Source organism: Rhinolophus sinicus, linkage group LG17, assembly GCF_036562045.2.
Source record: "Rhinolophus sinicus isolate RSC01 linkage group LG17, ASM3656204v1, whole genome shotgun sequence".
Classification (NCBI taxonomy): Eukaryota; Metazoa; Chordata; class Mammalia; order Chiroptera; family Rhinolophidae; genus Rhinolophus; species Rhinolophus sinicus.
In genome coordinates this window covers 16,602,128-16,615,275 of record NC_133766.1, presented here as the reverse complement: position 1 = coordinate 16,615,275, position 13,148 = coordinate 16,602,128, and the positions used below count along the sequence as shown (strand labels likewise).

At 36.8% G+C, this 13,148-nt stretch overlaps 1 protein-coding gene across 4 annotated transcripts in view; it reads left to right on the top strand.

The window, feature by feature from the left end:
• RPS6KC1 (ribosomal protein S6 kinase C1) overlaps positions 1 to 13,148 on the top strand; it is a 141,408-nt gene that overhangs the window by 113,590 nt on the left and 14,670 nt on the right. For all 4 annotated transcript variants that reach the window (XM_074322170.1, XM_074322171.1, XM_074322173.1 and 1 more), the window contains one exon: positions 133 to 222. In XM_074322170.1, the coding sequence (XP_074178271.1) occupies positions 133 to 222 (90 nt within the window). The remainder of the gene's footprint in view (positions 1 to 132; positions 223 to 13,148) is intronic.

Here is a 13,148-nt window from a genome sequence, read left to right as displayed (position 1 = left end):
AGCTTCTAGTACTTAATGATGCCATTATTCTTAATGATACTGTTTTTAGCTACAAAAGGAGTAATTACAGTTCACTTCTGCAGAAAATGGAAGAGAAAAATGTTTTGATTTCTCCTGTCGTTTTGTTTTTAGGACACATTCAGCTAACGTATTTTAGCAGGTGGAGTGAGGTTGAAGATTCCTGTGACAGCGATGCCATAGAGAGAATGTACTGTGCTCCAGGTTAGCGCCATCTCCTAACCGTGTTTCACTTGAAAAAGTAGTTCGGCAGCTCTCGTTTCTTTGTAGAAGTTGTGTTTGTCACTAGCAGTCCACGTATATGTTGGATTTGGTTCTCTCTTTAACCTTTCAAAAAAGAAAATTGGGGGACTAAAACCATTATATAGTTTCATAATGTTTTATATGTACATGTATATGTGTGTATGTATATATTTATTTGTTGTTAAATGGGTTTGTACTTGTAGAATGGGCAGTGAATTCTGTCTTAGAACTGTCTTAACTTCTTAGTGTTTAGAAAGACCTTAAAATACCCTGAACCTCTTTAAATGGGTGCTTTTTATTAAGATGTGTGAGGCAGTTGACTAAAAGGACAGTCAATATTCCTAAGGCTAAATATGGTAAAACACAGAATTAAAAAACAAAACAAAAGACAATAATACAATGTTGTGACTCAGTGATGAGCCAACCTGGCATTTTACAGCAGATTTAAAAGTGTTCTTTCTATATTTGAAAAATTTTAGGAAGCTTGTTCTTCTTGTTCTAAAATAGTCTACTTAGCCAAATATTTGACACAGCAGGTTTCTCTTGCTCTTACTATATTGTCTTTATTTTATAAAAATTAGAAGTTTACTTCTGGGGGTGCTAGATCCTTTGTTGGTAATTACAGGTCACTGATGCACATGGTTTGGAACTGAGTTAGTTTCTCTCTGTCATCAGTGCAGATAGGGCTATATTTGAACCCAAAGTTCGTTCACCTTTTGCCTAGCATTCAGCCTCTTTGGCTGGCCAAAGTTTTTTCACTTGTCACCCCATCGGCTTTCAAAGGGGGCTCAGGCTTACTATATTGACGTGATCTACTTAGCTGTTGATTAATACGGTATTTAGTGCTTACTAACTGACCAGTGTATTACTGAGGCAAACATTGTTTCCCTGCATAATGGCAAATGATTATAATTAGGATTGAAGGAGTGATCTTATTTTTAGTTACAACCTTCATTGTTAGGAATTATTTCTGTATTGGGGAATAGCAAAGTTTTTCAACCTGCAAAGCAAATATCCTAAAACTATTTCCTGAAAACAATGGTTTGGATTTTCTTGTTACTGTTACTCTCTTTTTTCCCCCAAGTTAGGGCTGTTTTGTTTTTATATCTTCCTAGGGGCAGTAGAGCATGCCTATATTTTTTTTGTTTCTCGCAAATAGGTAATATGTACTATGCTGTTTTTTGAAACCTTATTAGTAGGATTTAGTTAATAGGATAACAAAAAAAATTTCACAGTAATATCACCTTATTATGATTATCTGGTTCTTTTTTTTCCCCAACAGATCCTCTCATTTTCTAATTTGATGAGAAATAACATTTTATGTACCAATATACATAAATATATGAGTTAATTATAATGAATTTGGAGGTTTTAGAATCAAAATTAAATCTGGGGAGTATTTTAAGTGAAATTCTGTTAAATCCTGAAGTCAAGTGTAGTGTAAACCATATTAAAACGAAATTGTCTTGGGCATTGTTTAATGTTTATAACAGACTCATTATTTCCTATTAATATTGTTACTTTCTTATTGAAAACTATCTGTAGGATTGTACTTTGTCATTCTAGCAGATTATTTTTCTTCAGTTTGAAGTACAGTCATATTTACTTAACATTATAGCATGTTGACGTCTTGAGAGTTTTAACATATGTGGGAAAAAACCTACTACATTAATCAATAGATACATACTTTCAGCTTTGTGTATTGAAATACTGAATTTAATACAGATCAGTTTCCAAGTTCTGATTTTTAAGCCTTTTCACAGAAATTACAATTCTTCTAGTTTACCAGCAGGTGGCAGTCTACCATTAATTAATTTTTTGCTCTCATCTTCCAGGTTGTCCTTCACTAACATTTGAAAAAAGCTGTAGTCTGGAGAAGGGCTTGCTTTGTTTTAATTATTTGCATAAAAGAATTGTACTTTCAAGCTTTGTGAGTTGCAAAAGTGTTCTAATATTATGGCACACACTGAACAATGTGGAAAGTCTCTTCATTCCTTGGGCCTATTAATTTGTTTTATCAACAGGATAAAATAAAACCAGTAATGGCCTTGACTCAAAAGTAATGCTACTGTTCTAATTTGGAGGATCTTAAACCGACTGAGTACAGAACTCAGTGAAGTCTGTGTATTCCTGCCCCTTTCTTATAATGCAAGGGAAATGGGAGCGAAAATTTGTAGATTACTGTTTGTCCCCAGATTGAATAGCATTGCTCCTGATAAAAACAGCAAGTAGGCTTTCCTCCTCCTCTCAAAGGGATGGGAGTAATGATAATATACTAATATTTCAATGCCTAAACATCACAAACCAATGAATACATGGGGACATAGAATGCTTAGTCCTCTTTTGGAAGCACTAAAGGTTGAAGTAATTCTCCCCCCACCCCAACCCCAACCCTCCCATTTCCCAACTCTAACCTTAGAATTATTGCCCAAGTTACTCTAAAGCATGTTAAGCATCTGATGTTTGGTTAGAAAGGAAAGTTGTCACAAGACTATGATGAGAATGATTCACTGACGTTTAAACAGCATGCAGCCCCTACCCCCCACCCCCGCCCCTCCTCCCGCCTGGGAACCCTTATCACATATCTGTCCTAAAAACATTATCCACCTGCCCCTGTGCTTTATAATATTAGCAATGTATCTTTTAATCTTGTGGATGATGTGCCTTTATATTTTGAGAAAAATTTCCAGTAACAGATTCGATTTACATGGACAGAAACTTGAGCAAATGCCAAACTAGCAGGGGGTCCATTATTCTGCTCTATAAATAAGATTTTTTTTTAAAAACCACACACACAGAAACCTGTGAATCAACATGTTTTGGTCTAATTGAGGGGAAAAGCAAGATAGATAAATTTTGATATGCAAATGATCACCTTCTGTTATTTAAGTACAGTTTCTGCCAACTTGGTGATCTTAGATTATAAAAAGCCATAGTCATTGCAACAAGGGTGTTCAATATTCACAAGTTTCTGCAACAAAACGAAGAACTTTAAAAAAAAAGTTGCCACTTTTTTATATTAAAGAAAACAAATCCAATAACAAAAAGACAAAACCATGGAGCGTTCTCTGTCTACATCTGTGAAAAAGCCAGCAAATAAATGGCTGCAGCTGCAGGCCCATCAAGAGGGTCTTGAGAATACGAATTCACTGATCAAACCCAGCCCTGTTTTCAAAGTAGAAGCCATTCCTTTTAGGTTCACTTTGTATCCTCAGATTATCGAGGGTGATTCTCTAGAAAGGTTTTATTTTAAATAAACATCATTCATGGTAAATGGGTTCCTTTCATACCAGAGAAACAGACCGGAGTTCAGGAAGAGAAAGAGCAAAGACATAGTCCCCAGAGTAGGAGCAGATTGTATAGCATGACAATATAAACATCACCGTGTCCAGTTTCCATATTAGGAGACGTTCAGATGCTGTGTGAAGAGACTTTTAGACAGGTTCTCCTGTTCTTCATTGTGTGCGATCATAGAATAAAAACTGGAGTAAACTGGTTATTGTTCTCCAGAGGACTTCCGTGTCGTTCTTCTGATTTTATTTCTACTTGTGTACACACATGAACACGCACTCAAAGGAGTTGATGTGTTTTATCATTGCAAGTATTAATGTATCATAATATAGAATAAATTTCTGTTGTTGCATTTTAAGACACAAGGAAAAATAAAATGTCAAGAAGTATTTTTTTCATCAGTACTCTTTAGCAGTTTTGACTCACAAAAAAGCAGCTAGAAAATAGAATCTATAATAGTAAGCATATAAATACAAAAGACTGTATTTGAAAGCTTAATATGCAATCTAAGACAAGTAACATTATATGTTAGTGTGCATATGTCACCACTGAAGTTTCCCTTTCTAGCCTTTAAGAAGTTGGTATGGTATGCTATCAGTCTGTGTCTTTCACCTTTATTTTCCACCCCACTGTAAGCGTTTATAAATTCTTGAAATTTGCATTGACATTTCTCATTGAATACTTTTCAGACCTGAGAATTTATAAGTGGATATGTGTGTAAATCGAAGAAGTCCAAAATGTTCTTTACTGCAGCCCAATCTCCATGCTCCCAGATGTCAAATGACAGCTTTGCTTCCTCTCTCAGGCGATTTCATACTTGGAAACAGCTCCCAGCTGACAGGGAAAAGTGAAACAGAAAAAATCATGTTGAAAACTGTCTGCAAAATTCAGTTTTAGAGCATGACATTTATTTACTACCAGCTTTTGCTCTTCTAGTCTGACTTGATCAGATAGTCCATGAATATATCTTTGGAGGGTGGTGTCCCCCTCTCTTCTCCATAAACATGTTTTGCACACAGTTGGTTACTTTTTAAATATGGTGCTCTGTGTGATAGTTATGCGTTTGATAGTTAGATCTAGGACCAAGACCATGAATGGCTTAAAATATCAGGAGGCCATCATAGTTTTAAAATTTAGACTATCGAGATGGAATTGAGAATTACCAAACCTCAATATTTGTCCCATATCAGCCATAAACACGTTGTATGACCTTGTGCAAGTTATTTAAGACTTTCTAGGCCTTAATTTACCAGCAGTGAAATAGATTTGTTGAGTATTAAAAAAGATCACAGACGTCAAATCCTCTAATACCCTTCTTATACAAAACTTAGTCAAAATTTAAGTCAATCTTATCAAGGCAAGAATTTTTTCCTCCAAGGATAAATACTGATTTCTTATCGAGGGTTAAAAGAATTATTTCATGTATAGGACTTTCTAAGTACATATTTTAGAGTTTTTACATAAAGTGCATCATGTAGAAATGAGACATTTATGGAAAATAATTAGAAGAAAACAGCTAAGACAACTTTTGAGTAGGGTGAAGTTTGAATGCCAAGATTCTCACCAAAAAAAATTGTTTGAAGAAGAAAGAATCATTTAGATCTGAAAATTTGGGGGTCCCGGGTAAGTAACTTCATCAGCACGAGGCATCTAATTTTAGGACTGCAACGTTGATAGAGAAAGTAAACAAATATAGATACAGATTTTGAAATAATAATGATATAACCAGGAAACATGGCTATGTCCCTGGTGTAGTCTTTTTTTGTCCCCCCTCCAAAGGAGTAAAGAAGAAGACAAGAGGCAGCTTTAGAAATAATTTTAAAAGAGTGAAATATTTGTGGTTAACATTGAAACATTATGCTTCAAACAGTAACTCTTTTGTTTCATTTACCTACCCTTAAGCAAAACTTCAACAGTAGCGCTCTGGTACATAGTAAATGTTTTAATGTTTTTCTTGAGTGATTAGCAAGTACTTTTAATCTTTTGCCTTTGGTTACTATTGTCATAAAAACTGAATCTGTATCTTTTTTGAGAGAACCAGTAACTTTTCAAGTTTGTGATGGAGTAGTGAAAATTTTACACTGAGGGGAATTGCCTGATGGCCATCCCTGTATATTGAGAAGCTTGTGCGCTGAGTATAGAGCCTATTAGGATAAGTAAAAAGAGCATCAAGTCATATCACATCTTACCTTGTTCAGACAAGGCCCTTCTGATGGAAAGAAGATTAAAGGGTTGCCTTATATAGGTTTGAAGGTCTGGAACCTTGGGATCCATCCTTAGGTAGGAAGTATCCTGGAGCCCTCCCAAACCCCCTGATGATGGGCCAGTGACCTTCAGCTCTGCATTAAGGTCACTCCATATTGAAGCAGACCCCGTCTGAAATCATACTTCTCATCAGGCCAGAATGTGATTTGTCTCTAGGGGTAGGAATGAGACAGAGTAATAGTGAAGTGTTCAGTCTCTGTTATTTGGCTCCTTAGTGAATATGAATAGCATACTAGCCCCTCTCAAGAGAAGAAATGCTTTAGCTGGTGGAACTAGTGAAAGAATTGATATGGTCGTTCACCTCTTCTGTATGAAAACATGATCATTTCATGTGTACATTTCATGATGCTTCCTGATATTGGAGAATTGGGGGGTTTACCTCAAACTTTCAGTTGTTAAAAGGAAGTTAATTTTAACCTCTTATTTACTCCAGACCTTTTTCTTTATGATCTTGGACAATTTTTTTTTTTTTTAGAAGAGGAAGACAAGACTAAATACTTGTAGTCTGAAGTAGTAGTGGCAGTGTAATGCTTCTTAATTTTCAGGTCTAAATTGATTTTTGGCAACTAGACAGTGAATTGCCCTCACCACCATATTTTTATAAAGAAGAAAGGGACTATCTTTTACCTCTGCTGTTTAACAAAGAAGACGCAATGCTGAGTGAAACATTAGGTACTAGAACTGTGGCTAACTACCTCGACCAAATGATCAGTTTCTGTACCATGTAAAATCTTGTCATTTTGAATTTCCATGAAGTAACCAGGACTTATTCTTTCTAAACAATTATTTGCAAATACTTCCTTCAAATAAATGTTTTAAAAATGCTACTAAGGTTTTAAAAAATTAAAGATAGTAAAGCAAATCAAATTCCTGAAGTTCCTTTAATAACAGTGCATGTAGCTGTAACTGCCTAACATGGCAACAGAGCAGTGGAGAAAGAAAGGGAAAGAGGGAGGGAAAAGGAGAGGGGAAGGGGCGGGGGAGGGAGAGAGAGCACACCCGTCTGTCATTTTCACAATTTTCAGTTAGCCTTTTTCTTACCATTCAACTTGAAGGACTTTGGTTGGGTAACACCGTGACACCTGATGGCTATTCAGGATGGAGTTGTTGTGATGTGATCAACAGGAAATGGAGCATGCTGTGATTTTTTTGAACTAGAAATGCAGGGTGAGAGAGGAAGCAAGACTGTATAGAGCTCAGAATTGTAATTATAATCAGTCAACCAGAAGTCACCTGGTAGTTACCTGTTTCTTATTTTGTCTCACAAGAAAATAGTATAGTGATGATATTTATAAACTCCCTCGAACAAGTAATTCTTGGCTTTGGAATGCTGAATCAAGTTAAATCAGAGAGTTTTGACTCAAGTTGTGTAGTTAATTGCAGAAAAGCTCAACATGGTTGCCAGGTCACCACGACAACAAGAAATTTAGAGCTGGTAGTGGGAGAGAAGCACAATTCGATATTTTGTCAAGCCTAGCCTGAGTTAGCTGAGTGTAGTGTTGTACTTACGTCCAAATCCCCACCTATAATGCAGCAGGCCCAGGGTTTCAGGAAATTAAATTACCTGAAAACCAACTGAATTAATGCGGCGGTGTCAGGAGGAGACGCTAGAGCCTGGGATGAGACAAGAAAGCAAGTATGTGGAAGGTGGAGCAGCATCACGCCTCTCCCATCACCTGTGGCACTGGACAAGAGCAGAGCCCCAAGGCTGCAGACACTTCGGTCTGGAAAGTGCTAGCCTCTGTCATTGGCCTCCTTGGGATAACACTGACAAATTGGAGAAAGTGATACAGGCAACTTTTAAGCAGTTCACGTACCCCCCCCCCCCCCCCCCCCCAGTATGGCATTTGAATAATCAGTTGAGTGTGATGTTGGCTGTAGGTGGCCTTTATGGAACGTAGAAATGCTAACTGGGCTGCCAGCATTTTCTGAACTAGTATAAAATAAGGAAAAAGGAGCAAAATGCCCACTTGAAAGGATGGGCTGGGAAATGCAAATTCCAGGCCCTAGATAGCTCTCACCCTGAGAACTAAGATCTTCTGCACAGAGACGTTGTGAGACCTTCGGCAAGTAAATTTCTTCTGTCTCAATCACCTCATTTCAAATACACGGTGTCTCTCTAAACAGTTGTGCACTTTCAGACTTTTAAACTTTAAACTTCTAAACTTTGATGATTTAGGTTATAGGTATTAGAGGAATAACCCAAACCTGGAATTAAAATGCAATTTTATTCTCATAGTTGAGAATGGCTTTTAGTTTTGGTTTTGCTTTCAGTTGAAACATTTTGTCTTGTTGGTGGAAACTGTGAAAAATATGTCTGTATATCTAAAATGATACCTTGAGGGGAAACTAGGCAGTATAGCTGTCCTACAGCACACTTAAATGCATATGACTTTGATAACATTTAAGCAAAATGTCTAACTGACAATTATGTCACCAGACCAGCAACCAGGTAGTATGTCCTGCTACCATATTCGTAGCAAGTTTCATATAATTGTGTTCCTGGATTCCTTACATTGGAAAGGGACAGGGGAAACCTTGAGTTACCTCCCAATCCTGTCTTTTTCCTGCTCCCAGGGCTTTTTTCCCCAGAACAAACTGTAGTGGTTGTTGCGCTCTGCAGAGGGGAGCACTGGAGGTACCCCTCCAGCATCCACGTCAGTCATCTCTTGTCTGGACGACTCAGTCATCAGCTGGCCGACCTCCATTCTCACCCTGCTTTTCTCTGCGTTTCATCCAGCAGCCAGAGTATGTCTTAGATAACGCTTGAAACTTTCTAGCTGCTCCATGTAAAAGTGCAAAGGGACTTAATGTCGCTCTCTGTGTGCAGTGGGACTTCAATGAATGTGATAAGGCCTTTGGAGGAGCTTTGAATGAATGCCTCGAAAGAACAGTGCTCCCAGACACAAGAGCGATATATTTATTCAACAAGCATTTATTAACTGCCTCCTGTGTCCCAGGCACTGTGTCTAGGAGCTAGAAATAAAGGACATAATTGGTATGACACTGACAGTTACTTCTGAAAATTTATATAAAAAAGAGATCACCCAAACAGAAGGTATATACCATTGGTTAATTAGGACATTAATAGACCTTTAAAGTTAGTGAATAGTTGTATTTACAGACTGGTAATTTGCCAAGCTAGCAAAAGATATGCTATATACTCTGTTTAGTTCCAGATATTGTTGGATAAAAAAAAAAAATTTCTTCTGTGTTTTTCTTTGCTCTTCAGTCATCAGCTGTAGTGGAAAACTAATGCTCAGCCCCTGCATAGAAAATCTTTATACACAGCAAGAGCTGGTGAGAGAAATTGACTAGAATTTTGTAATTCTAGTCCCTTTCAATTAGCAACAGATGCTGCCGGCAAAGACTGTAGGCACATAGTGCTAGTGTTTCCATGTTCTAGCTGACGTGGAATGCTCATTGCAGAAGAAAGATGTTCTTTTCCTTGGTCCAAGTATGTCATTAATAATAGATCACATTTTTTTCTTTTTTAACCTTTCTCTACTCCTACATAAGGCCATTAATGAAGTCTGGCTCTCTGGGAAGAAAGTTACAAATTTTTGATGATTTATAATAACATTTAAATCTTACTGAACACTTACAGACTTTCGGGAAAATGTGGATCCTCCAGCTCTTTTCCTGACACTATAAAAGTGTACATGGTATTTAATTTTAATGTTTATAAGAGTATGGCTTAATTTTCATACTGTCTTACTCATCAAAGATCTCGCTTTTATTCCTAAAGCTAATGTATTTTTGTTACTTATGTTTCTTTTCCAAAAGAAAGAGTTGGAATTCTTAAGGTCAGGTGTTTAAAGTTAATTTTTAAAAATTATTTTGGAAAAATTCCTGTGGCATTAGAAAAATATATTTACTCTCCTTCCCCAAAATGTACTTATTACTGATTATCATTTTAAGTGTATTATATAGGTCTGTGCCTTTAAAATTGTCTGTCATTCTGATATTTGGTTAAAGTGCTATGTCATTTGTGTGACAGATTCTTCCAGAATCTAAATGGTGGTTTAATTTGATTATTACATAAGCACTTACTTTAAACAATTGCTGCTTTTTCCTTGAGTTTTATATGACCTCTTTAAAAAAATTTTTTTTTAATTAGTTTCTTGTTTAATATATGACCTCTCATAGTTCCACAGTTTTTTTTTTTTAATGCTTGTCCTAAATTAAAATAGAATTTCTCTATATGTGAAACTCTTGTCTAAGAAAATTCTGCTTACTCTGTTTCCTACCATATCTTGGAAGGAAGATAGCAACAACAGGACATACTGCCAAGATGGAGGTTATGGAATTGTCTCTGGAGATTGTTGGAATGGGTATAGGCACCTAGGGTTAGTTGTAATAGAGGTAAGTGGAAGGATGAGATGACCTGTGTGTCTCCCTTACTGGAAAAATCAGGGAACAGAATCAAGTGATGTCACCAGTTTGAAGGTGAATCTCAACGACTCCATCAAGGAGTAAATGCTGGGGGGAAAAATAAGGAGGGAAATAAATGTGGAATGTCCGATTCCCTTACTTATCATGCATTGTAAAAGTGATGTCTCTTAAAGAAGAGTCAATTCTGAATTTGGGATGTCGAGAGCACCACAGTTGCTTGAGATGCAAGATGAGACATCTTTACAAAGCTGTGCAGAAAGGTTGATCTTCACTTAAAGCTTGAGTTGGAGACACGTGGTCTAACCTTTTCCATTTTCTGTACAATTTCCAGCATAGTTTTATCATTATCTTTGGTTATTTTTGAGTCATGTCTCTGACAAATCCATGTGGTTTAACTTGTACAGTCCTAAAAGGCAGGCCTGTTGCTAGGTACCTGTCATGATTTTAGTAACGCTCGGATCACGTGGTTTCTCCAGTGCCTTTCAGACTTCCTCAGGTCTCAGTGGATGCTTTCCCGCCTTCCCTTCACTTCTCATACAGATGTAGACGTTTTATGGTTTCCTGAGTCCAAGCTTTCTGCGTTTGTTCTCCTTTATTTTTTAGGAGCGAGGCTTATTATAGTTTTGGGGTCAGGTTAACATTGTTATATAAGAGGACTGTAAGAGGGAGACTTAGTAAACCTACTGATTATCATAAGGACGATAAAACTCTCTTATTCTAAGTTTTAGCAAGCCCTTTGACGATATGGGTTACCAAGGCAGCATTCTTTTTCTGAAAGTGTTCTAGGAGGTGTTAAACCTGAGAAAAACCATGGTAGGCAAAGCACATTTATTTTGTGATATCTTCATTGTTTTACGGAAACTTGTTTATTCACTTGTGGAATATGATTGTTTGAATCGTTAGTATGTATCAGTAAGATTCTATATTGTTGGACTATGAAGATTGATAGTACTGAAGTGAGAGTTCTAAAATTATACTCAACTGTTCTCACATATTTGATATCGTTAAAAAATTTTGGATGGTTTGAAATCTAATCTGGAGCTGATTCTGTGTCTCCATTACAAGATGACAACGGTTAGATTTAGTGACACTGATTCATTTCGCTTGCCACCAGGTCTTTTAGGAAAAGGGAAGAATGGCTGTTTCTAGAAAGGAGAAACAGGAAGATTGAGGAATGCGAGCTCATTTTAGTATAATCCCACTCTTTGGGCATTTTAAATTAATGGAGGGAGAAGAAGTTATGAGAAAGGCTCATGAGTGCTTTTGAAAACACTTTCAGGATCATAAAATTATAGGTAAAAAGAATGTTAGAGGTCTGGCTCTCTCATTCTCAGGGACATCCCCAGCCAGGCTCACACAGTAGCATAACTAGATCCCTGTCAAAACATTTCTTTGACTCAGAGACAAAAATCCAGGATTTTTAAATATTACCAGCACTTTCTGAGTTACTCTGAGAATTCGTTTTGTTATTTCCCCCCCGATCACTTTGCTTAATGCCTATGGTACTGCTGCATTTGTGGAGAATAAGGACACTATTTTACCATCCTAGAAACTGCAAATATAGAATATAGTAGTGGGGGAGGGACATGCACAGAAACTTATCACATTAGGTTTTATAGGAAAGATATTTTTAAAAATGGAGAAAAGAGTGGTAGAATTTATCACTTAAAATGTGTTTCTGCTTTTTTCCCCCAGAGATTTAAAAAATTTAAGGGAGCTTAAAGGGATTTCTCAGCTTCACCATGTTGTACTTTCAAGGTAGCCTCACAAATTTATTTGGTATTTCTTTATATTCTCTATTTGTGAAGTTAGACACATATACCTGACTATTCACCTGGTGTTTGTAGTAGCCATTATGAAGCTTTATTCTAAATCGGTACTCTTGGTTTATACTTAATTTTTGTCTATAGATTTTGCAAATAAAGTAGTTTTAGAGCAGTTTTGATGGCCTCACAACTTTAGGCTTCTTTTTGGCAATGCAATTTCAGGGTATATCTTTACAATTTTAATCTAAGAATTAGAATTGGGGCATATTTAATAATGTTATATTAATATATTAATATTATATTATAGTATATTAATATAATTCAGATTGGGGCTCACCAAACATTGTGACAGTCCACATTTGAAGCAGCATATTGGTCATTATCTACCTGTTAAGGACGCTGAAAGAAAATTATGAGGGATTTCAAAGCATAAAACCAATGAACATACATAGTTCTTAGATTCCTTAGCTGAGCAAATTCACAGAAACCAATAAAGGAATACACCTTGTCTGTTTCATGAAGTGCCTCTCAAACTTTTCTACCCAAGTACAGTAGTACCTCGGTTTTTGAATGTCTCTGTTGATGAACATTTCAGTTTACAAATGCCGTAAACCCAGAAGTAACTGCTTCGGTTTTCGAACACGCCTCGGAAGTCAAACATGTCATGTGGCTTCCGCTGAGTGCAGGATCCTGAGGCTTAGCTGTCAGCTGTTTTTGAACGTTTCAGAACTCCAACGGTCTTCCGGAACGGATTACGTTGGAAAACCGAGGTACCACTGTACTTCTGACTGTGAAGATAATGTGAAATGGGTACCCCAGGGAACTAGTAAAATATGATCCTGAAGTTGCTTTGAAGTATTTTTATTTACAAATCCATGTAAATTTTACATTCTGTTCCATAATAGATTTGTGTTTCTTTTAATAGTAAAACAATATTCCACTCCCTCCCACACATATAAAAATCTTTATGCACAGGAAGATGTACTGTGCATATCTGGTGGTTTCAAGGACCCCCACACCCTGCAAACACACAGAGTGCCACATTTCACCCCCAGTGCACATCCCCAACAGTGATACGGGGAACAGGCGCATACCACTTCGGATGATCTAGACCACACTGGCAATGGCACTTTGGACCTTTTACTGAATTTAAAAGGCACCTTCATAAAT